Source organism: Rhinolophus sinicus, linkage group LG05, assembly GCF_036562045.2.
Source record: "Rhinolophus sinicus isolate RSC01 linkage group LG05, ASM3656204v1, whole genome shotgun sequence".
Taxonomy (NCBI): domain Eukaryota; kingdom Metazoa; phylum Chordata; class Mammalia; order Chiroptera; family Rhinolophidae; genus Rhinolophus; species Rhinolophus sinicus.
This window is the reverse complement of record NC_133755.1, coordinates 22,443,210-22,468,056: the sequence shown is the minus strand read 5'-3', so window position 1 is coordinate 22,468,056 and position 24,847 is coordinate 22,443,210. Positions and strand designations below refer to the sequence as shown.

Sequence of the window (24,847 nt, the reverse complement as noted above, 5' to 3'; positions counted from 1 at the left end):
ATCATAAGCACCAAATACTACTCCCTAATGTGTGAATAATAATTGGTCTCCTCTGGTAAACAGCTAGGGAGGGGAGCACCAGAGTAGCTCAGGCCCTAGACCTTCATTAAATATGATGACACATAGTGAGTACTCAGGAAATGTTTGTCAAATGCATTAATGAACCAATACCTTGGTTTTCTTTTACTTTGGCAAAGTGAAGCAATTAGGCAGTTTTAACTAAGACAGGCCCTAATGTAAAATGTTAAGGGGGAAAAAAAAGATAGGTTAAAACGCAAACAGAAGTGGCTTTAAACAGGCAAGGACTGGCCAAGGTGGGAACATGTCACACAGGCATATGGTGAGCAAAGATGGGAAGTATGCCCTTGTTTTACTTAGTGTGAATGAATTTACCAAAGAATGTAACTTCCCAGGAGACAGCAGCTGCCTTGGTTCCTTAGTAAGACGATTTCCAGGAGCCTGAAGCCCAGTCTCAAGGCATCTAGACATAACCAGCAGAGACAACTAGGCCTTCTGGGGAGCTGTCATGAATTGGGCAGTATCCCATCTCGCAAACAGAAGGGAGCTCTGAGGAGTTGTGCCAAATAAAATGTTTCAAAATGTCTCCACGTATCCTAAACTCATCTCATGATCTTGTTCCACAAATCTGATCTTTTTCCATGGCTCCCTATAGCAGGTAAAAGCCATCACCCTCCACTAAATCACACAAAGGTCATCCGAGGTCGTCATTGTTCACCCCCCAGTATTGCTCAATCATCCTATCCAAGCTATGTCAATGTTACCATGATGCTGTACAAGTCTGTCAATGGCAAAAAGTTACCCAGAAGAATCTTTAGATGCTTAATGTAAAAAAGGATTAAACACAAAATTTGTTATCTTGTAGTATGTATTAATGTGGAAAAAAAAAATTCACGTCTATGTCATGTAGTGTTTTGCTTTCCCCCAAATCTGTTCTTTTATCGCTAGAACCTCTTAAAATAAATTGTACCTCACAATCAAAGAGGTATTTTTAGATACATAACATACCCTGGATTAAAAACAACGATTACCAGACAGGCCCCTAGCGTCATGAGAACAGCAGGACCAGATGGAGTCTATAATCATCCCTCAAACCTCCTCATCAATGGCATACTGAGGGGACCTGCAGCCCGAGGAGGGTGGCCTGGTGGGGAGCGCAGGGCCTGTCCAGCAGGCCTGCAGGGCCTGGTGCCTGAGGGAAGATGCCCAAGGGCCAACTGCACATTGCGGGCCACGTGACTCAGCATCCAGCTACCCTGGGATGTGTCCGGGTCCAGGACTTATAGGGATAGACCCAGTCATCAGCCGAGATTTCTGGGAGTCACACAGCATTGCTATGGTCCACCCATTCCAAAAGAGTTACCTGTTTCCCTGAAGCCAGATCTCACGGGAACTCCTTAGCCTTGCCTTCTTGGGCACCACTAGGAAGTCCGCTGAGGATCGACAGCTGGGAGACCTGACTCCCACGGAGGAGGACCCGTGTATCTTCCCAGCACAGCGCAGCAAGGGGTCTGACCCCAACGACCTTCCCCGCTCTGCATCACTGGTGAAGTGCAGATAACCAGTAGCTCCGGAAACATGGCCTGCTCGGCTGGGGCAGCCCTTGCTTACACAGCCCTCGGGCCCTGAAGTAGGTGCCTGCAAGGCGAACTGCACATGCGCGTTCCTGCCTATGCTTCAGGACTCCTCCGGTTGCGTCCCAGGTTTGGGCAGTGAAGGGATAATCATGGCCATAGGCGGGGACTTCTAGGGGACACACTGGGCTGCCGGGGTTCAAGCGGCTCAAAAAATAAACAAATGAATAAATAAAAACAACAAAAATCCATATGCACTAAGTTGAGAATCACAGGCATTGCATCATCAATATTCATAGCCTGGGGCAGAACAGTTCACACAAACCAGGAACTCTCTTTCCTAAGTAAATATACTGCCCAGGACACATTGGTTTAATGAACAATCACAGATTGTGATTCTTCCTAAAAAATCGTCAGTTTTCAGATAGTCCCCATTAGTGAAATCCAGGTAGCAATCTGTTCTATCTCTTAGCATAGCTCCTGAGAGCACTTCTGGTATAGATGTTGTTCTACTACTGACATTGTCATCCAGAGTTTTCCCACTTCCAAGGTCACAATAATAAAGTGGGCAAAGAAAATAACAAACACCTCTTCTTCTCTCCCCTAGTCAGTCCCCTCTGTCTTTAGGCCATTAAACAAGACTTCCTTAACGTGTAAATGTCTGTGATGACCTTATAAAGGTAAAAAACAATCCTTACAGTTCTGCTTTATTTTTATTTTTCTCTACTCTAGGAATTAGGCCCAGTTTTACTTTGAGTCAAGTCAGAAGTCCACTTAAGTGTCATTGCCCTATAATAGGCCCAGAACCATTCATCCTGGATATGCCCTAGTCAGTGTATCTGAAAGTTTGTACAGAGTCATGCTCTCTGCTTAGGGTGACTTCTTTACCCAATCTTGTTGAGTGCCTCGAAGTTGGTTTTCCAGCACTAACGGATGCTGAAGGCAAGCCTTTTATTTCAGGTGTTGCTCTTTGAGTCCCAAACATCTTCCCTTTAGTCTCCCCAGATGTGTCAAAATCCTTGGTGGGTGGTCATCATTTAGGTTCTTGGGCATGGAGCTTCCTATACTTATCTATAAAATGAGGGTGGTTAAGCCATAGGGTGAAATGCTAAAGCTGGAAAGGACTGAGACTTCCTCATTCACTGTTTTTCAGACTGCTGCTCGCAATCTTAGTGACCCAGATCAATTTAGGAGCTGCCAATCAGCATTAAATAAATGATCTAGAGTTTAGAAAACAAACAAAAACACAGTACACAACACAAAAACACAGCACATTACAAGGGTCTCTACAGGAGCAGCATGGTCTATTACCTGGGATCTCATTGCATCATCCCAATTGAATCAGAATCTCTAGGGGTGGCAATCTGTGTTTTTAAAAGCCTCCAGGTAATTCTGAAACACGCAAAAATTTGAGCTGGGCTCTAGCTCTTTTAGCCTTTCTCAATCACAGGAAATATTTGAGCACAAGAGAAAATGATTTCAGTGACTCTCTTCTCATTTCTCCCAAGTATCATACAAAGATAGCTGGCATTCTAGATGCATAGGAGAGAAGCTAATTATTACATACAATGGATGTCTTAGGGCATTGGGGCTTAATTCTCTCTTGGAAGTGTTGAGAAAATCTAGTCTAGAATGATGTCCCAAGAGTCAAATTTATGTGATTTTATCCCAATTCTCCAAAATAAAGTATTCCAAAACAAGCATTTGAATATAATTGTTTCTGCTTAAAATATATTTTCTTCCTCTACTGGGTTTATTAACAATGATCCTATTGTCATAATAAAGAAACTAAGAATGTAACTGTTACCAAGAATTAGAAACTAAGATTTGCTGAGGACATTCAAAGTCAGCCTCAAGTTCATTTATCTAATCATAATAGGCGTATTGACAAGGTCTCCCTAGGACAGTGATTTACACAGCCTTTATTCTGCTGTAGCTCTGTTTTGTTCACTGCATACTCCTAATCAGCAGCATCTCTCATCACAATGCTATGATTCTCTTGGGGACCCTTGTGGGGTAGAGAGCTGGAAAAGTCTCCCTGAGGATTCTAACTCCCCACCATAAAGGAACACTGCAGTAGCTAAAAGACAAAGTTGCTAATAACAATCTAAGTCAGCAGAGAACATATCATCCTACCAGAATAGCCTACTTTTAAATAGGCATTGACTGAGTTCCAGGATGATCCAGGAGCTCAGAGCATAATTCACTGTTGTATACTTTTTCATTCCCTGTGAAGAATCACTTTATTCTTTTAGAAGAAAGCAAAATCTGGTCAAGAGAAAGGAAACATTTTCTTGTCAATCAACTAATCAACAATTTTATGCATCAATGTACTAAGCAATATGTAGGATGTGCAAGGTTTTATAGCAACTGAATAGAAAAGGTCAGAACCTATTAAATAACATAAAAATATAACATTAATAAATGTTAGATTTTGAAGGACTAATTACGAAACCATCAGAGGCAGAGCCCAGGAATCTGAATTTAAGTCCCCCACATGATTATGACAATCAAGTTAGGCACTGCTATATTAGTAGTAGGAAAATTAATTTTAACCAGCACAGTCAGGGAACACATTCTTGTGGAACAGTGAAACTGATCTAAGTCTTGAGGATGGGATAGAATGTAAGCAAAGCAGCAGAGAGAACAAAGGGTATCTGTGGACTGGCCTGGAACAGGAATGTTATCTGAGAAGAAGTGTTAGGGAAGCTTTGGGAGATCAAGGATGAGTCCCTCAGGCAGTTGGAGGTTTCCCCCAAACTCAGTCTTAAGGATTGGGCAGGGGGAAACTGCCAGACAGAGAATGAAGGAAAGGGGATTCCAGGCTGAAAAAGCAACTTGTCCAAAAGTATACAGGCATAGAAGAGCAAGGTGTGTTAAGTGAATAGTAGAAGTTTCATGTGACTAGTGAAGACCAGAATATGCCACCCCAAAATATGACACTTCAGCATATGGATTATTTAGAGCCGAAAGCAATTGAGAATCAATAGAAGTCTTCTCAGAGCTTCCGTTATCTGACAACAAGCAGTAACTTCTGATAATGAAGAAGACAGTTGGCTTCAAAAGGAGTCTGCCTAGACAAGCCTTATAAAAATAACCCTTATCTTCCATTAGTTTCCCCAAATATTTATCTTCCCACAATTTACCACCCCTAGATGCTTAAAACCCCTTTCATTTGTTGAGTCACTTCTCCACAATTTATCACTCTTTGTTAAAATGACTTACAAACTCTCAAGTCTAACTACATCTTTGGGGTCTTCATGTCTTTTCTGTGAAACATTAAAAAAATCATAACATCCATAAAAACTTGTATGCTTTTTCTTCTGTTAATATGTCTTTGTCAGTTTAACTTGCAGTCCCCATTCATAAACCTAAGAGGGTAGAGGAAAAAATTTTCTTCCCTTACACCAGAATAGGCAGAGGAGAAAGGAGGAGAGGCCTATGAGAGGTAAGGTAGGAGAAGTGATTAACATGATTAAGAATTAAAAGAGCAAAAGGGATTGAAAATCTCAAACTCACAAGGGGTCAGGTGAATTACTAGGTGTACATGCATATGATATATGGTGTGAGTGACAGAAAACAGACACAACAGAGAATTGGTAGATTCATGCCCAATCTAGAAGGGGCAGTTTTACAACACAAGCCAATCATTGCCTTGATGGGTAATTAGAGGTTAGTGCTGCCTAGTCACCTGATTTATTTTTTCAAGAAAACCTAGAAATCCAGATTTTCAGATAATATCTCCAAACTTTCAAATGATGACTCAAAGTTATTTAAATTATAAGAGTTAGGCCAAACAACAACAACAAAAAACCTCCCGCAAATCTTAGACTGTTATGAATGCTAGTTTATCACCTCTGGGCCAGAGTCTAGTAAACTCTTACTGCATCCAAATTAGACCAGTGTTTATCTGGTTCACTATGTGCCTGATTCACAGGTTGGCAGAACATGGCCCAGTAGGCTTAAGCTGGGCTGGACAAACAAAACAAGTTTGGAGCTTTTACTCTGGAAATATTTGTTTATATCTATATCTCTAATCATCTATATATCTATATCCAGATCTATACCTCTTCCTCAAGTTAAACATAGGCAAGATACTGTTCTCAAATTTTGTAAATCTCTAAAAATTGCCCGGGTTCAGAAAATATACTAACATCACCAAAGGCGTGATTTAAAAAAACAGCATTATTTAGTGATATAAAGGTATTTGAGACCCTTCAAGATTAATTCTACATACTAATATTTAGACAGAAAAAAAGGACTATTTTCAGCGAGCAAGCTGAAAAGACTTTATTTAGTAGCATATACAAATCTCATTTCATGCAACATGAGCAAATCTATGGTTTTTCTCATTTTCTCCTTGTTGGAGGGCCATTCTAAAGGCAAATTCATTAAAACTGGGAAATGCTGCTATTTTTCAGACTCTTTTATCTGAGAAAGAAAAATTATTTATTTTAGGTGCCTATTTAATCAAGATTTAGAAACTTCTATGACAAATGACAAACCTTATGTTCAAATATATACCTAGTTCATTGCCGTTATAAAAATTACCCTTCTAGACGTTTTATAAGTAACTTTCTTAAGACTCTCAGCTGCATAAATTTAACTACATAATTCAAAATTTCTCTTATAATAACTTTTAAGGTTATGACATAAAAAGATGCTCATCTGAAAATTGGTATCAGTTTCATTTCAATTTTCTCCTCTACATTTTTTCAGTAGTGTAAACTATGACTTCACTTTACTCTTTTCAAGACCAGAAAAGGCAGGTCTTTTATATCATTTGTGATTTCGAGTTGAACATCTTCAACACAGAAAAACTCATCTCTCAAAGATACCTGATGTACAGATGGCCAACAGACATATGAAAAGATGCTCAACATCACTAATCATCAGAGAAATGCAAATAAAAACTACAATGAGCTATCACTTCACACCAGTTAGAATGGCTATCATCAACAAGACAAATAATAACAAGTGTTGGAGAGGCTGTGGAGAAAAAAGGAACCCTCATACACTGTTGGTGGGAATGAAGATTGGTGCAGCTGCTATGGAAGGCAGTGTGGAGATTCCTCAAAAAATTAAGAATAGAATTACCATATGACCCAGCAATCCTTCTCCTGGCTATATACCCAAAAACTCTGAAAACATTTATCCGTAAAGATATATGTGTTCCTACACCTGAAATCTATATAATTTCACTAACAATTGTCACCCCAATAAATTTTTAAAAAAAAGATATATGTGCTCCGATGTTCATTGCAGCTTTATTTACAGTGGCCAAGACATGGAAACAACCAAAGTGTCCTTCGACAGATGATTGGATAAAGAAGATGTGGTATATATACACAATGGGATGCTATTCTGCCATAAGAAAAGATGAAACAGTGCCATTTGCAATAACATGGATGGATCTTTAGATTATTATGCTAAGTGAAATAAGTCAGACAGAAAAAATCAAGAACCATATGATTTCACTGATATGTAGGATATAAAACTGAAAACAACAAAGGAACAAGACAAATAAATAAATAAAACTCATAGACACAAACTATTTTAGTGGTTACCAGAGGGTAAGGGAGGAGGGTGGTGATAGATGAGGGTAAAAGGGATCAAATATATGATGATGGAAGGAGAACTGATCATCACTTGTTCACTGACTAATAATAGTATATGTTACAACTTACATAGAAAAGTGAACCTTTTTTTTTTCCTCAAATTGATTGTGAATTAAGCCTTACTTTTTATTTAGCGGCTTAGACAACCTTATGAGAACAAATGATTATTCCATTTTTATTATAAGGTAATTATGTACAACATATATAAGCTGAAACAAATTCAACTAGCTTGATCTTCCTATCTTTTCACATCCCGCTTATAAAACCTTATTTGACTAGTCAAATGAGAAGGAATATTGCTTCAGATATGCCTCAGTCTCAAAATCCAGTCCTTATTGGTCTTACCATTTTGACAGATCATGAAGCCACTGAGCCTCAGTGGCCTAATCTGTAAAATGGGAGTAACACATACACAGCCCTATGATGATTGCATAAAACAATATGGATCACGGGAGTAATACCATGTCAAGCACACTTTGGCTACATTATAAATGTTAACTCCTTCCCCCACTCTAGATGATGCAAAATAAGGAAGTAAAAAAAAAAGGTATAGGGGGCATTTATCCATTCGACATGAAAATGTTTGAGAACTACAAAATAAAATCTGCTGGTACCAATGTGAAAACGAATTAAATGTCTACACAATGCAACATTATGTCAATTTATGTTAAATAGAATTCTCTAAATATGTCCTCACTTAGAAAACATTTTTTTTCATTTTTAATAACTTCTAAGCATATACCCAACCAACAACTGCCAAGAAATCATAACCCCTCGTGAACTGAATGTCACACCCAACCAAATAACATCAAAAGCAATTGCATTACAGATTAAAAGTTTCTTCACTGTCTAGCGCGTGGCTTTAAATATATTCTATTTAATACGGAGCGAAGCCCTCCTCTGTCCGCCCTTCTCCCTCTCCTCCCCCCAAAATAAGATGCTTAGTCTGGGAAGGGCTTAAGAAGAATGCAAAGGGGCAAACGCAACAACTTTCCGAATACGTCCAAGTCAAAAGAAAGTTGACTCCTCCCTAATCCTGAAATACAGCCACTGCAGCCACAGGGATACCAAAAGGCATGTTATCTGCCAGTCTCAACACTTGGTCGGTCTACCCCTGTCCTAAGAAATTAAACCGGAGCTTATGAATTTTCCCTCTTTTCAGGACCCACAGCTAAGGCTAGACTACGCTGGCAGGCTGCAGACAGCCACTCCGGCTACTCCTTGGGACGCAGAGACAGTTTCACAGCCAACACCCACCCATATCTAGAGACCCCCAAGCTCCTACCCCGCCCTTCTCTCCCCAAGATTCGCACATGCGTACACCCAATTAAGAGTTTAGAATTTTCCTCCCTCTCCTGGTCCCCACGCCCTGCTGCCACGCAGCCAGTCCTCCTGCCCTTCTTTGGGCAGCTGGCCTCATTATTCAGTAATACGCATGTGCAGCATTGTGCCACCCGGTAATCTTTCCTCCCGCAGGGGTGGGGAAGCAGGCGGGACTAAGTTTCTTGCGCACGCTCGGGACATGCGCAGTGCGGACACTGAGGCGCCAGCTGTCGATTTGGAAGTTCCGGGGAGGCAGCGCATGCGTGAGTGTACGCGTTGCCGGCGAAGAGGGGAGCCTGACGACTCGGAAATTTGAATACCACAGTAGCATGGAGTGTGACCTCATGGAGACTGACATCTTGGAGTCGTTGGAAGATCTAGGGTAAGACTGCCAGGGCATGGGGTCTCCCAAAACCCACACTGCCGGTCTCGGGGGAACACCTCCTGCGCCCTAGTCGGAGACACCTGTCTCTCCACACCGCACCCCGTGGCTGCTGGCTTTCGCCCCCTGTGGCTCCGGGACCCCAATGCCACGTCCACTCTCTGCCCTACCGGGTCGGAGCCCTACAAATGCGACGCCCGTAGGCCTTTTCTGTGCTCCCTGCAGCCGAGTTACCCGCAGCGTTTGTCAGTCATGCGTGTCATTGTCTGGGCTGTGGTGTTCGCCACCCCCCTCCCTGAGCTTCTCTCCTTGCTTGCTCCCCATCCTCCTGCCCTATCTCCTCACTCTAGAGGTTGCCAAAGTTGCTTCTCTGTTTTTCTACTTGTCCTCCAAACTTTCTACTCCTGTCTTGAGCCCCTACTCCTACCTCACCCCACTTCTTTCAAAGAAATCTCCTTTGCCCAGTCATCTCTGCATGCACCCAGCCACATGTCTGTGCAGCTGCATCCGCTCCGCTGGCGAGCTCACGTGTGCTCCTAACCTGTCACAGCCATGGGGACCACTGGCAGTTCCCTTGGCTGTGACACTCTGCTTCTCTGAGCCGTTGTTATTATTATTATTAGCCCTTACCCTTAGGGTCATCTTCACCCCCCAAGTCCCTGCATATTTGTTGTGTATTTTGTCTCTCTTCCTGACAGTTATGGTTGGATAATCATAATTCATACCTAGAAGCTGAAAATAGGGCTTCTTATTTCATTGGGTCACCCAGATCAGTGTACTCTATTAAAACTTGAAAACTTAGAATCTCTTGGGCTAAATGTGGTTCCAGAAACGAATTGATTAAATATTTGTCTATAGGTATGGGTCAAAAAATGACAGGTTTAGCTGGCTGTAATTATAAAATAACATGCCCTTTATCAAAACCTTTCCCTAGGCTTTTGTATAACATGGAAACGTTTGAGGGAAACCTTTAGGAAAGGACACGGGGAGGGTTCCCAAAGTCTGTCCTGGTAGAAGTTTTTAGTTAAGAGTACTCATCACCTTTCTTTGTCAAAGTGAATTACCGTTGTTCTTTTTTTGGAACTTGCTCTGAATTTTCATGAATATTCCAGACTTTAAGGGACTTATTTCTTCCATTAGAGCGTAAGTAAAAGTCACATTCAGCAAAGTGGACTCTTTTGGTGGACATCTCAGACTAAATACTTGCTCACACATGAATCTATTCATTCAGTAAATATTTTTGAGGAATGCTTGTTCTGCGGCAGTGTTGGGCTGAGCATTTATGAGGACAAAGTGAGGTGAAAGAGAGGTTCACGCTAAGAACATACCTTGAGACAATTTGGGGAGAGCCCCTTTACTGCAATAGGAAGTCCTAGAAGCTTCTTAGAAGTGATACTTGAGTGTTGAAAGAGCAGTAGGATGAGAAAACAAGGTAGACCTTACTTAAATGCAGTTGTTCTGCATGGATAGACGTCACCTAACAATTGGTGATGGATACTGTTTCTTCCCTGTAGAATAAACGAACAAAATCTAAATATGTAACACGAGAAATTTCTAGGCCTACTCTCTGCATCCCAGTGTCTAATAATGTGCGGTTTTGAATTTAGATGCCAGAGTATATGTAATCTAATTTTTGTGCAACACTTTTTCCACTCCATTCAATGTGTAAACATGTAATTGTATTTTAAAAGGATTGAGTATTGTCATTTCTCTAACATCTCTGTACCTCAAAACATTGAATTATCTAAAGCATGTTTAATATATCATCTTTAATAGCTGTTTATTAGTATTTCATTTAAAAGAAGATAAAGTAATCTTCAGGAGAATATATATTTTAAAATTACTTTGAGAATGATGAAATCTTTAATTCTAGCCATATTCTAGATTGGGGTTCATTATTACTATTGTCTTTTATGAATGTTTGAATGTTTAATAATTTTTTAGAATTGCATTTGAATTACTTACAAAAGATTCGGATTCATTTGTACCAGTTCACCCAAACATCAACTCGCCAGAAATTATTAAATCAATCTTGACATTTCTCTGGTACTGGTATATCTTACTAGTCTTAACTCATTAAATATAGAAAAAATAAATAAATTATTAATTTGAAAATTTTTGTTTTTAAAGAAAGTTATTAAAAACCTAATTTATTTTTGGAAAAACATCTAGAAAAGATAACCTAAATTTATTTTTTTTTCTGAAATAGTGAACTATAGTATAACTAGCTATCACTTATTAAATCTGGTTTTAATACTCAGTTCAGTTAAAGTAAGAAATAAAACTTTGTACATAAGAGTTTTCAATAAATGTATAGAAGTTGATATAATTTAGTATAGTTGATTCTATTAAAAATTCACATATATTTTGAAGGGTTGAAATACAGTTACCACTTACCTTGTTTTTCTAATGGTTTAGTGTAGTTCTAAATTTTAGTTGTATTTACAAGTTTAGAAATTGGTCATCACAACTTATTGTTATTAAACTATTGCTTACTTATACAAATAATACATAAATATATTGTGTCTAACATATTAGGTGTGATTTTATGTTTTTCTGAAGTGTGATTTCTTAACTCACCAGTTACAAGGGTCCATTGTTAGAAGATGGCGCTCTGTCTCAGGCAGTCTCTGCTGGAGCCAGTTCCCCTGAGTTTACCAAACTCTGTGCTTGGCTGGTGTCTGAATTAAGAGTGCTCTGTAAACTGGAGGAAAATGTGCAAGCAACTAACAGTAAGTAAACATTCAGTTTTAGGTGCAAAATATACAAATAAAATTGAGGCATTATCAGTACTAAAGCTAAAATTTCAAATTCTATCTAAATATAAAAAAAAAAATTTGTAAAGAAACCAAATACTTTTTTTGTCTCCATTGTTTTTAGAGAAAGGTGATTCGGAAGTTGAAAAACCCAAATATAGTCATGCAACTGTTAAAAATTTGTGGAAGTTGAAAAGACCCGATTACTGAGATACAGAAGAATGGAGACAAATATAATACAAATGAACTTTCCATTCTTTGTAAAACATGCCTTGTGAGATCTTAAATTGGTGGCTTGAACTAGAAATTAGGATGGTTTTCTCTTGGGACTACTAGATTCCAGAAGTTCATATAGCATGTGAACACATTATAATTGTTATACATAAGGAGAAAGAGAATGCTTTCTTAAGGTTTGTGCATCATAACAATGTATCACTAGATATATTACAACCAGATCCAACACCATCAGATTTATGGCATCAGAGAGCTGTTTCATATTTGCCAATTTTGTTACTGTTTTAGCATTAGTTTGTTGACTTTGCAAAAGAGACAAAGGCTTGGAACCTGACACTCCAGCTGGTTCTACCTCCTACTATAGGTAAATCTATAATAGGAGGAGACAAAGAAAAACACCCACCTATTAATCCACCCTTATGGAGAACTATACACATAATCCCGTTTTCTTTTTCACAGTATCCCATTGTCAAGAGCTCACCCTTGCAAGTTTAGTATATTTAGCATGTACATGTTACTTGCATCCAATTCCGATTTTTAAGGAGAGTATAGTATAACAATGATAGCAACAGCTTACAGTTATTGAGCACTTATTATGTTCTAAGTACTTCCATGTGTTAACTTTAAACCTCCAGGCTATCCTACCAGGCAATGTTTATTACTCTTTTATAGATTAAACAAGGAAGCACAATGAGATTAAATACATTGCCTGAGGTCGCACAGCCAGTAAGTGATAAAACCAGCAGTCAACCTCAGCAGTCAGATTTGGGAACCAGTGCTCTTAAAACTGCCTCTTGACTCAGCATTTCAGAGGTTGTAAGAACTTTCGAAAACACCTGTACTGTGTGGTAACTCTTTATAACCTAGAGCCACTTGGTTCAAATGAAAACATTTTATAGAAGCCAATACATAAAACAGGTTAAAGTGTAGCTGTTCTAGTTGAAGTTGAGAGGGAGTACTTTTAGCACAACTCTCTCATCCTCCCCAGCTGCCTCTAAAGGCGTCTGGAACTCTGGAGTTCACAGAACACAGTTTGCAAAATATTGATGATACAGTCTTCCTATTTTATAGAGGAGGAAAAGGATCCATATCAAGACATTCAAAGTTGGGTACTTAATTTTTGCTCTTCTGTGATATGAATAGACAACCATCAAAATAGGAAGAAAGAACATTGTTATTCCTTGATTCCCCCAATGAACTCTTTGCTTGACAGGTTATGGGAATACAGAACTACAAGTCACATTCACTACCTTCAGATTTAGTTTTACTGGAAGTATTTGGCACGAATGAAAGAACTAGAGATTCGTACAGTAATTGAATGCTTCACTCTGTGGTTTACAGGGGAGAAAATCAGCAAGTGCAGCAGTACTTGGGAGGATTTCATCAAGGAGCAAGACAGCTGGGCTTTAACAGACAGGTGGGATTGGGTAGAGGAGGAGCCGAGGGCATATCCATCACGGGGAGTAACAAGTGAGGGCACAGAAGTGGAAATGAGACAGGCCTGGCACAAATAGAGGAAATATTTGTGGACCCAATCGATAACTACTACGTACATGTAGGAGGAACTACTACGTATAACAATGTACTGGGAAGGAAGGGTAAAGCGGAGGGGCTACGAAGAGTCTTTAAAAAGGCAGACCGAAAAATTCGATCAGGTGAGGTAGAAATTAGGAAGCCATTGCAGATTCTCAAATAAGGGAATAACCTAATGAAAGTATTTAAGAAAGAAAATTGTCAGCAGTGTGAGAAAGGATGAGTTAGAAGAGAAAGGAACTTGTATTAGGAAAATCCTATTAAAATTTTCAGTTTATATATAACTAGTATGCTAATGGAAAAAAGAATCATTTTTATTAAACAAGATTATTTTAATTCTTAAAAGGCCCAAGTGAAGCTGAAGAATTCCAGCTTGAGGTGAGTGGGCTCCTAGGGGAGATGAACTGTCCGTATCTTTCACTAACATCTGGGGATGTGACCAAGCGCCTTCTCGTTCAGAAGAACTGCCTCCTTTTGCTCAGTAAGTTCATGGCTACTAGAATGCAGCCATTATTTTCTATTTCTGTTTTTCATGACTAATAAACTAGCTGGTATTGTTTTGTTTCATTATAGATTTAATTCAGAATACTAATTTTAAAGAAAATTTCGTTAAATTTCCAGTGTAGAAGCTAATGGTGGGCCTTTGCACCGGTAGCAGTGTTGTGTTGTATGTAATTGCTGCTCTTTTATCATTCAGCTTGGGTGGTACTCAGGCTATTGTGCTTCAGCCAATATGACCAAAGGTAGTGCTGGAGTGTTGTTCAAGTGGGTGACCATTAAACCTTAGCATTCTAAAACAGAAGCACATTTTAAAGTAGAGTGGGAAAACAGTGTGGAAATCATGGAGATTTTTTTTAATTAAAATATTTATCTTGTTGCTATTTCTTTGTGGTTGGGTAATTGTTTAGGGGATTTTGGTTTTGTTTGTATATATGACAAATTACAATGGAAAATTTCCTGCAGTTATAATTGCTTTGTTCCTATACTTACTGATCATTCTGGGAAATAAATTATTATAAAAAGTTCTTTCCTTCCATGTTTTTTCTATACTAACTACTATTTCTCTCTTCACCCTGAAAAACAGTAAGTAGACTCACAAATTTTATTGCCTTAAATACACTCTCCAATAAATCCAACCAGTAGTCTAAACTCAGGATTTTTGTAGCATTCTGAGACACATTTAGGTAAAGCTTTGGTGAACTGGATATTACCATTTTTAATATGACAAACACCGTTCAAAGGATTTTTAAAATATTTGTCTTTACAACCGTACTATGGTTTCTAGAAAATGATACAATTACAGTTTTGAAGACTTAGTTAAAGGAAGAAAATGTGTTCATAGCCATTATCCTTAGGCACTAAGTTATTCCAGTATCACTTTCTTAACTTCCCTTTTGTCAAATGATTGTTAAGGGGGCGTAGACGGGATATGCCCATAAAGTTAGATGTTCCCTTAGATATTGATATTACTGCATATAGTTCTTATGCATGCATTCAGTAACCTTCAGATTGTGTAATTTCTATAACTGGCTCAGGCACAGTATACGACACAGTGATTCTCCCTCAGTAGCACTGCTTATCCTTACCAATACCTAATATTTGGTACTTGGAATATATTATCTTACAAAGGAACACAACAGCTGTGTGGAAAGCTTAGTAATCACCCTGAATATCTAATTCTTCCTAAGAGCTCAGGTTGGCCTTTTTAGTGCTGATACTTATAAAAACCACTGTGCATATAAATCTTAATATCCTTAACCCTTTCCAGTCTCTTAACCAGACTGCGAAGAACATGATTATTTCACACTCAGTGTCAATACTAATAGCAATTTTAACGTGCTGTCACCTCCAAAACTCTTCAAGAACATGCAACTATTTGCTCCTCAACTAAAAGACTAAGTCAGCTAAAGGTTATTCTGCTTTTAATTTTTCACACATACACGCAACTCACTTTCCTCCTCTTTATCTTTACTTTCTTCCGTTTTCTAAAATGTTCCCCTCGGTTTGTATCCTCTCTCTCATGTAGTATTTGTGTACATGTACTCATTCTCTACTTGCTCTGTATGAGTATTTCTCATCTTTCCAAGTATCAGTTGTCACATCTTTGATGCTATAATGTTACTTCTTCCAGCACCCTTAGCTTACTGATTTAAATCTTTTAATACATTGTATTTTCAGAGGAAAAATAAACAAACCTCATTAGAATTGTTAGTAAAATAGAATAGTCTTCAAATGAGTGGCTGAAAAACGCTCATGTGTCAGGTTAGAACTATTTTATTTGTTCATTGGCCTTTCTGGTTGTCAGATTACTCCCTTTAAATAAAGTAAGTCAGCTGTCTGAGTTTCTAACAGATGAAGTACTATTCATCTTTTATGCATTTATTCTTTATTCCTAACTAGATTGTCAGCAGAGGTAATCTTTTTTGTTTGTTTTGTATTATAGCTCCAGTGCCTTTCCTAGTTCTTTGAACACATCAGCTACAGTTAATGTTTTTTGATGGTAATTGTATTAGTGAACTAATTTTGTGAATACCTGAGCTATGTTGTCCTAAATTTAGAGAACAAGTTTATTAAATCATATAATATATGATTTTCTAGAACAAGGGTTGGCAAACTTTCTTAAAGGGTCAGATAATAAATATTTTCAGCTTGGTGGGCCATGAGATCTGTTACAACTCTTTTAACTCTGCTGTTGTAGCATGTTGTAAGCAGCCACAGACGATACGAAAATGAATGAGTATGGCAGTGTTCCTGTGAAACCTTATTTGTAAAAACAGTGATTATTTTCATGACAGTGGGGTTTTACTGTTTTGATCTTTTACCTCATACAGTTAGCTATAGGGAACATGTTTAGATTTTATCAAACCTATTTAGAATGACCTTTCCAGAAACTTGGTTGTATTTATTGTTCTAGAATAGGAGTTGGCAGCTTTTCAGAAATGATCTGCCAAAATTATGATCCCTGTACTTTTAGGATTACACCTTGGGTATAGGAAATAAAATATTCAAGTTGATCATTCTTTTGTAATTCAAAACTTACGAGCCCAGAAAATGTCTTTTTTCAAAACTATCTTTCTAATATTGTCAGAAGATTCTCACTTTGTCACATAACTGGAAATCCCGAGACACAAATGATTACTAATCATCTTTTATAAAAATTTAAAAGTCCTTGGGAAGGTTAAAGGAATAAGATTGAGTATTTATATCTTTACCTCAATTGCCTAAAGCAGATTGCAGTCCTCATTTTACCTGACTGAAAATCAACACACAGGATGATATTGATACAAAAGGACTCTGCCAAGAAATGATTAGAAAGTTTTGTTGTTTTTTCAGGGGAGGGAACTAGAATGAGGAAAGTAGGAGGGAAGAGAATACAGAGAAGAATATAGATGGTGAAAGAGAGTTTTTTTTGAACAGGCAGAGGGTGACATTAGGCCACAGGAGACTATAAGAAGGGAACTTGGGGAGTTTAGTAAAGCCTTTCCTCTTCTCCTGTAAGTTAAGCTTTGACTACTTAAAAATGTTGTCTCACACTAGTTCTAAACAGATGTATTGGGAAATCAGAGGGCAAGATAGTTCTATCACTGGTCCATATCAGTGGTGAGAAGTGAAAATAATAACCTTTATAACTGTTGCTGATAATTGGCCACCTGCCACCGCCTTTAGCAAATTTGTCAACAGATGCCAACCCCTGTTCTGTAGGTTCCTTAATAGTAGAATGCAAGAATCTAGCTTTTTAGATGTGATCTACCTTGCTCCTTTGGTTTCAAAGAAGAATCGCTTATTTTTAAATCAACCTTTAAATATATATTTGTTAAATACCTGAATTACAGAACCAGTTTATATGTTATGTCATTTGAGGTAAAAATGGTTTTCCTTTCTTGTTTTTATCCATTCTTGCAGCTTTAAAAGTTACATATCATTAGGTCTATAGAGTTGTGACTCCAGACTTATGACTATTAACTGTAGCTGTATCTCATTTTGAAATCTTATTTTGTTTACTTCAGCATACCTCATCTCAGAACTAGAAGCTGCCAGAATGCTCTGTGTGAATACTCCTCCAAAAAAAGCTCAAGAAGGAGGCGGTAGTGAGGTCTTTCAAGAGTTGAAAGGCATATGTATTGCTCTAGGAATGTCCAAACCTCCAGCCAATATAACTATGTTCCAATTCTTCAGCGGGATTGAAAAAAAAGTAAGACCTTTAGTACCAGATTGTAGTGTATTAAAGGCATAGTCCTACATTTGTTTGAAATAAAGCAAGTTAATTTCTCTTAATGGGAACCTAATGTGCATATTATTAAATAATTGTTACTAAATGAGTTTTGGGTTTTAAATCCTACATGCCTTAAAGAAAAATTAGTATTTTAGTTTTTTGGTTTTTTTTAACATCTTAGCATGTCTCTTTTTCAAAAAGGAAAGTTTACACTTTGATTTATAAGCTGAAATAAACTAGATACAATGTAAAAAGAATTAAGTCCTTTTAAAAATTACTTTATCATTGAACTTTTATACAATTAATTTTAAGGTCTTTATCATTAAATGTTACCACTCTCCTCCCCATTGACTGGACAGAAAAGGATGTTAATGTTCTTAGTTTTTCATCCAGTCACTTCGAATCTTATATGGTTCAGTTGGCAAGTTACATTCATTGACTTTAACACAATCTAGTATGTAACAATAAGTCAGAATTATTTTTATACCACAAATTACCAACAGTTAAAAGGTTTCGTAAATAATTGATTAGGTGCAAGCAGTTTGAAAAATTAATGAAGGGCATGATATTTGTTATAGCAGAGTTACTCTCTGTGTGCCAATCTGCTGGACTCTGAGAACTGGTACATTTGCATTGTGGGGCCGGTGGACATCATGATGCACAAATCTGGCTGAACTCTACAGGGGAGCAGCAATGTATCCATAGTCCATATTTTCCTGTGTGTTCATTCATCCATTCAGCAAATACACATTGAGTGCCTGCTGTTGGCAGGCACTGTTCTAGGTGCAGTGGAGGAATCATGCTTCCACAGGCACGTGAGGAGTGGGACAAGTGAGTGTCTTTATTGTGTGGGTCTTGTACATTTCAAAACATCCTCCACCTTTGCCTCTGTCAGGAACCTTCTTTTGATGGCAAGATATGATGGGACTTGGGAAGATAAGGAGGATATGTGTTACTTTTAGATTTGTTTATTCATTCATTTATGTTTTTGTGTCAGTTAAAGGAAACATTAGCAAAAGTTCCGCCGAATCATGTGGGAAAGCCTTTATTGAAGAAGTCAATGGGACCAGCCCACTGGGTGAGTAGTGAACATCTTGAGTAAATTTGTAAGGAACCATCTATGTCAAGATATTTATATCAACACTTAACAGTTTGTGCTTTTTAAGTTGTATTGTCTGATTTGTAGTTTCCTATGTGGACATCCTTAGAATCATTTTGGTGAATCTTAAGATTTACGCAGAATAATTTTACTTGTGTAAAATTAGAAGCACTTATGTCATAATTTGTAAATATTTCACACAGCTGATTAAAATAACTTGAAGTTTAGTACGATGTATGTTTCTAATTGCCAAGTGGGTTGCCTTCAAGACAAACACTTCATGGGACTGAGCTTCACACAGTGAATTCTGAGAAAGCTAAATGAGAATTTTGTACTTTACATATTCATTATTGTTTTGAGACATTATTTTGCCTAACACTTCCTTAATAATTATGACTTTTATTATATTTATTAAATAACTTATTTTATGCTAAGTGCTGGGGATTCAGTTATGAATAAAAATAAACACAGTTTCTGCCCTGTTGGAACAGGGGTCAAGCAGATTTAAATACTGCTTTTTTTTTTTCAATTTTGTTTCAGGAAAAGATAGAAGCAATTAACCAAGCCATAGCCAATGAATATGAAGTTCGGAGAAAGCTGCTAATAAAACGTTTGGATGTCACTGTCCAGTCTTTTGGTTGGTCTGACAGAGCTAAGGTACACATTAAATAATTTAGAAGAGTAGAGTATTTATAGACATGATCCTTAAGCTTTCCCAGTTGAGATATAGAGGAGACGACAAGCAAAATACATAGGAGACATACACAGGAACTTAAGTGAGTTGCTGAGTGACTTTTTTCAGCTAGTCAGCAATAATGGAAACACTTATTTTTCAATTTTTAAATGCTTTTCAACAGAATCATATGTTATAGACTCTATAGGCCGTACTCATTTGTGAGAGAAACAGAGAGTATCTGAAAATTACTAAAATAATAAATTTTGTAATTATTTGTGTACTGTACTTTGTATAATTGTTAAGCTAACAATTTAATTTGCTGATTAAATTTAGAAATGCTGGAGTTAGCAAGATCAAATAAAGAATTGGAGGATCTGGGAAGACATACAACTTATTTCAACTTAAATGAGATAATCCAGTTAAAGGTCTCAGTCATTCAACAGATATTTATTAAATATCCACTATATGATCAATAAGTGGAAATTAATGGACACAGTTGATTAATTTGACCTTCTTAGAACCCTGAAATGGAACTAATCCTTGAATTTATGTGGAGGTTAGTCCAGATGTGTATTAGATGCCGCTTTAATAGTGCATTCCCTTTTGAAAACAGATTTTTCTCTGAATTTTAGAAAATGATTTTTTTTTTTAGTTATCCAATAATCTTGCCAATATGTTAGTTTCCCCTTAAATCTTTAAACCTTAGCACAGTCCTATTTTGCTGCTAAATTGTTGAGGTAGATATTTATTGGGTTACAATATGTTAGCGTTGGAAAGGGTCTTAGAAGTCAGTCTTTACTACCCTCATTTTGCAACTAAAACTGTGGAGACTGAGATAAATGGGAGAGTACCTAATACCTCCCAGCTAGTCAATAGTAACACCCGGAGTAAATTGTTCCCTTCTGTGATTGCTATTTAGGAAACACCAGTCCTTTCTTAAATTATTTTTGATAAAAACAACCATTTCACTCTCAGCATGGTAGATACACTTCAAAAACAATAACCTGCACTGTCAGCTAGAAAAACATAATGACTGATGAACGTGCACTGACTGAGGCATTTACTCTGGGGTTCTGGTCTTGGCACTGCCATCAGTGGCCTTAAGGCTGGCATCCTGATACAGTATGTCTGAGCTTCCATTTACTCTTCATTTTTGACATCTTTAAAGTGCCACAGTTAATCTAGGTGATATTTAAGAGTCTTTTGAACGATAATACACAATGATTGTATGAAATACATCAATATATTGAGGAGGATTTTTTCATTTAATGGAATTTACATACTGATATCTCACTTTGCAACTTCGTTTTTAATTATTTTATAGAAATTACTTTCATATGCACAAAGTGAAATTTTTTTTCATGTAATGAAATTTATGCATGTATAGCTCACTTTGAAATTGCATTTTAAGTTAGTTTTATTTGAAACATATATGAAACCATTTCTTGAAAGGTGTTTGTTTCCATTCAACAAACAATGATTGAGCACCTATTTAGGTACAATAGTGTCTACAAGCAAAATATAAGACATTCCCCAGAGAGATGGAATGACAATCTCTCTATCCTTTTAATTATTAAAGAAGTTTCTTAAAATAAAAAGTCATTGATCATCCCATTGTCTTAACCACAATAGCTCTTTTCATTTTTAGTATTATCTTTCTTTCTTTGTCCATATAAACAATCATAATAAACATAGTTTTTTACATTCTATTTTTTCACATAATATAATTAAACATTTACGACCAATATTTGAGTACCTGCATATAACTGAAAGACTTACCATATATTTGTGTTCTTGTGCCGATTTGCTGTGTATTGTAGCTGTTGCTTCCAAAATTTAGTACATAGAAGATTGTTGCTGTTTCCCAAAATTTAGGTTACTTTAATTTGCATCTATTGATTTCTGCCTGGAGGGAAAAAAAATGTTTACGTTTGTTCAAACTTACATTCTCTTGTGTGAACTTTCTCTTTATATCCCTTGTTCATTTACCTTTTGTGGTCTTTTATTTGAAATAGAGTTAAATGCCTTGCCCAGTTTTCTAATTTTCCAGTGATTTATCTCTTTGAGCTAATTTCCTTAATCATTAACTTATACTTCTACTAAGTGGTTAAGGTAGACCCTTTTTTCTTAGAAAAGAGGAAAGTATTAAGTAGGGGGATCACTTTTGTAAGAAATGTATCATGTTAATATAATTAGTACAAATTAGACACAACTAACATTTTTTATCTCATAGTAAGCAAAGATGGGAATAATAAAAAGCAAATGATCTGAGACCAGTGGCAGGGGGAACCTTTCTACCTTTTTGGCCCCACAGTCGTAAAGGAAGCTCCTCTAACCCGTGTATTCCTCCTCCACCTTACCCCAAAACGCACCCCATCGTTTCTTGCAGTGCTGTAAGACATTATAGTTCTTGACTAGGTAGGAGCAATGGTGAGTATATAACCTTTTCCTCCCATGTAGAGCCTAGTAAATATTGTTATCAGACATTTTAGAGATCTTTAACTTATTTAACATGAATGTTTGTCATTTTGAAAACTGACATTTACCTTTGAATACTTTCCTTCAACAGACTCAGACAGAGAAATTAGCAAAGGTTTACCAGCCGAGACGTTCACTCTTATCTCCTAAAAGTATTATTTCTGTTGCCCATCTTTTGGCTGCAAGACAAGACTTGTCAAAGATTTTAAGGACAAGCAGTGGCTCAATAAGAGAAAAGACAGCCTGTGCCATCAATAAGGTGATTAGAGTTCCTTTATCTTGCTTACATTTATTTCTGTTTACAAAATAAAATAGTTTCAAATCTCTTTCTTATCCCATAGGTGTTGATGGGCAGGGTGCCTGACAGAGGAGGTAGACCCAATGAAATTGAACCTCCACCCCCAGAGATGCCACCATGGCAGAAAAGACAAGATGGCCCCCAGCAGCAAACAGGAGGCCGAGGAGGAGGGAGAGGTGGTTATGAACATTCCTCATACGGAGGACGAGGAGGTCATGATCAAGGAGGAGGGAGAGGTGGACGTGGTGGCTACGACCATGGTGGCCGAGGGGGAGGAAGAGGAAGTAAGCATCAAGGAGGCTGGACAGATGGAGCGAGTGGAGGAGGAGGTGGCTACCAAGATGGTGGTTATCGAGATTCAGGCTTCCAGCCAGGTGGCTATCATGGTGGCCACAGTGGTGGCTACCAAGGTGGTGGCTATGGTGGCTTCCAAACGTCTACATACACAGCAAGTGCATACCAGGGTGGTGGATACCAGCAGGATAATAGATACCAAGATGGCGGGCACCATGGTGATCGAGGCAGTGGCCGAGGAGGGAGAGGTGGTCGTGGAGGCCGAGGTGGACGCGGAGGCCAGGGAGGCGGTTGGGGAGGAAGGGGAAGCCAGAGTTATCACCAAGGGGGACAGTTTGAACAGCACTTCCAACATGGAGGTTATCAGTATAATCATTCTGGATTTGGACAGGGAAGACATTATACTAGTTGAGGCTACAGAACCTCACATTTTGCTAGAGCTCAAGTAATAGAAGCTTAGTTTCAGAATCCTGAATCCAGCATGATTTTGAATTAATGTGAGACCACAGGGGGCAGGCAGATTCCTGCTTGGCATAAGCATTTGTAGGTCTTCATTCAGTTTTGTTGGGGTTTTTTTTAATGGACTTACATACTGCTGTTTATTTGACACACACACAACATCTCTCCTTTGTATGAAGAATTTTTTAAAAGGTAATTAAAATTGCCTTTAATTGACCAGTAGACTAATTCCACAGTCAGAACATGCATACTTTTTTGAAAAAATTACTTGAATAAGTAGTTTTCATGTCTTCAATATGCAGTTTTAAAGATGAGGATTCTCCTAGATTTTTTTAGACTTACAACTAGGAAACATTCCTCATATTAACAATGCATTTATATGTGTTTTCCTTATAGTATTCTAATGTCTATTTTTCAAGTACAGTTCTGCCCTGATTGGTTTTTTTTCAGAGAGGTTATGCCACATTTGCTTCATGATAGAACTTTCAGATCAGTTCCTATTAAATGAGCTCTTCTGCAGATAGCACATTCAGTAGCCTTATCCTTTTGATGGAATACTCTAACACAAGCGGAACTCTGAAAACCTTGAACACGGCCAAAATCAACAAGGATTATAAAAGCAAACTAAGTGTGACTCTATAGTAATGTAGGCATTTAGTTAAGTCTAGCAATTCAAAATGACCTGCATCCATTCAAAACAAGTTCCTCTTTCAACCTTATTTTTACTTGAAATCTAGAAGAAATAGCAAACTGAAATTTGTTTTATGCACGAGTTAATACCACTGGCTCAGCAAATACAAGTTAGTTTGCTTTGGGAAGGAGACATTTTTGTAATGAAAGAAATGCACTACAGAGTATGGACAGACTTGCTTAGTGCAGGAGGCCCTTTATTATTGCTGCAGAAAACAAAAGCCTGGCTGAGTTGATGTTTTACATTCTCCTTTACTGAAATCTACATGACATGAAGCTTCTTGCTGGGTTTTTGTATACTTAAACATTGTCAAGCTGTGAAAGAAAATGGCTGGAGGTATGCTTTGTGTGAAAGATGAGCAATAAAGTATCTGTACATTCTATCTGGTTTGAGTTTTATTTTAGCTACTTTTTTTAACTGAATTATTCTGGACACTTGCTAGCCTTTGTTCCACCGAGGATTTTTGAGTGTTCACTTAAAACATAATTTGTAGCAAAAGATAACTCTTACCCTAAAACCTTAAATAAATTGAAAAATAGCCATTTCCAAATTTACCTTTTACTATAATACTATAGCTAGAAAATTGCACTACTTATCTGTGGCCACTGGGTGTAGCTGTTGCCACAATTTTTTAGGCAAAGTAACGATGGCCCTAATCTTTTAGGATTTTTTGTTTTATTTTGTTTTTTCATTCTTCCTAAGAATAAGGGACATTTTTCCTGAAATGAGTGAATTGAAAATGTCAATATATGTTTGTAAAAAGAAACAGTATTTCCTTTTCCTGAGTTTTTTAAAGAATCGATTAGTCTTACCATTAAAAATACTCTATTCGCTATGGAGATAAGCATATTCTTTTGATAGCTAAAACTATTTTTGAAAGCCTACCTTGATCATTTTGTTAATATATTAGATTTTTTTGGCTAGCATATACCATTCTAAAATGTTCAAACTTGAAGACATTTTAAAATACTTTATAATTAAAATTTTTAAGTTCTGTCTTGAAAATTGTGTTGATCTCTTTATGCTGTTAAAATCTTTAGTTGCATAGCAGTTTCCTATTAGAAATAAAATTGTCAAGATTTTGTATCTGAAAATATCTTAGAATGTATGCACATTTACCTTAGCATTTGCTTTCCTTTGTAGCCTCATATTCTACAAAATGCCTAAGGACTGTTTCATTCCTTTGACATAATTTTGGTTT

At 37.4% G+C, this 24,847-nt stretch overlaps 1 protein-coding gene across 2 annotated transcripts; it reads left to right on the top strand.

Moving 5' to 3' along the window:
• The first annotated feature begins 8,741 nt into the window (after positions 1-8,741).
• On the top strand, positions 8,742-24,028 carry FAM98A (family with sequence similarity 98 member A). Of its 2 annotated transcripts, XM_019741901.2 has the most exons (8): positions 8,753-8,915; positions 11,499-11,647; positions 13,785-13,919; positions 17,446-17,630; positions 18,649-18,729; positions 19,291-19,407; positions 21,996-22,163; positions 22,246-24,028. In XM_019741901.2, exons 1-8 carry the CDS (start codon positions 8,863-8,865, stop codon positions 22,906-22,908), a joined length of 1,551 nt encoding a protein of 516 aa, XP_019597460.2. In that variant the 5' UTR covers positions 8,753-8,862; the 3' UTR covers positions 22,909-24,028. The 2 variants fall into 2 exon arrangements, with proteins under 2 accessions (XP_074187990.1, XP_019597460.2); XM_074331889.1 differs by lacking the exon at positions 17,446-17,630 and having other exon boundaries at positions 8,742-8,915.
• Positions 24,029-24,847: the final 819 nt, after the last annotated feature.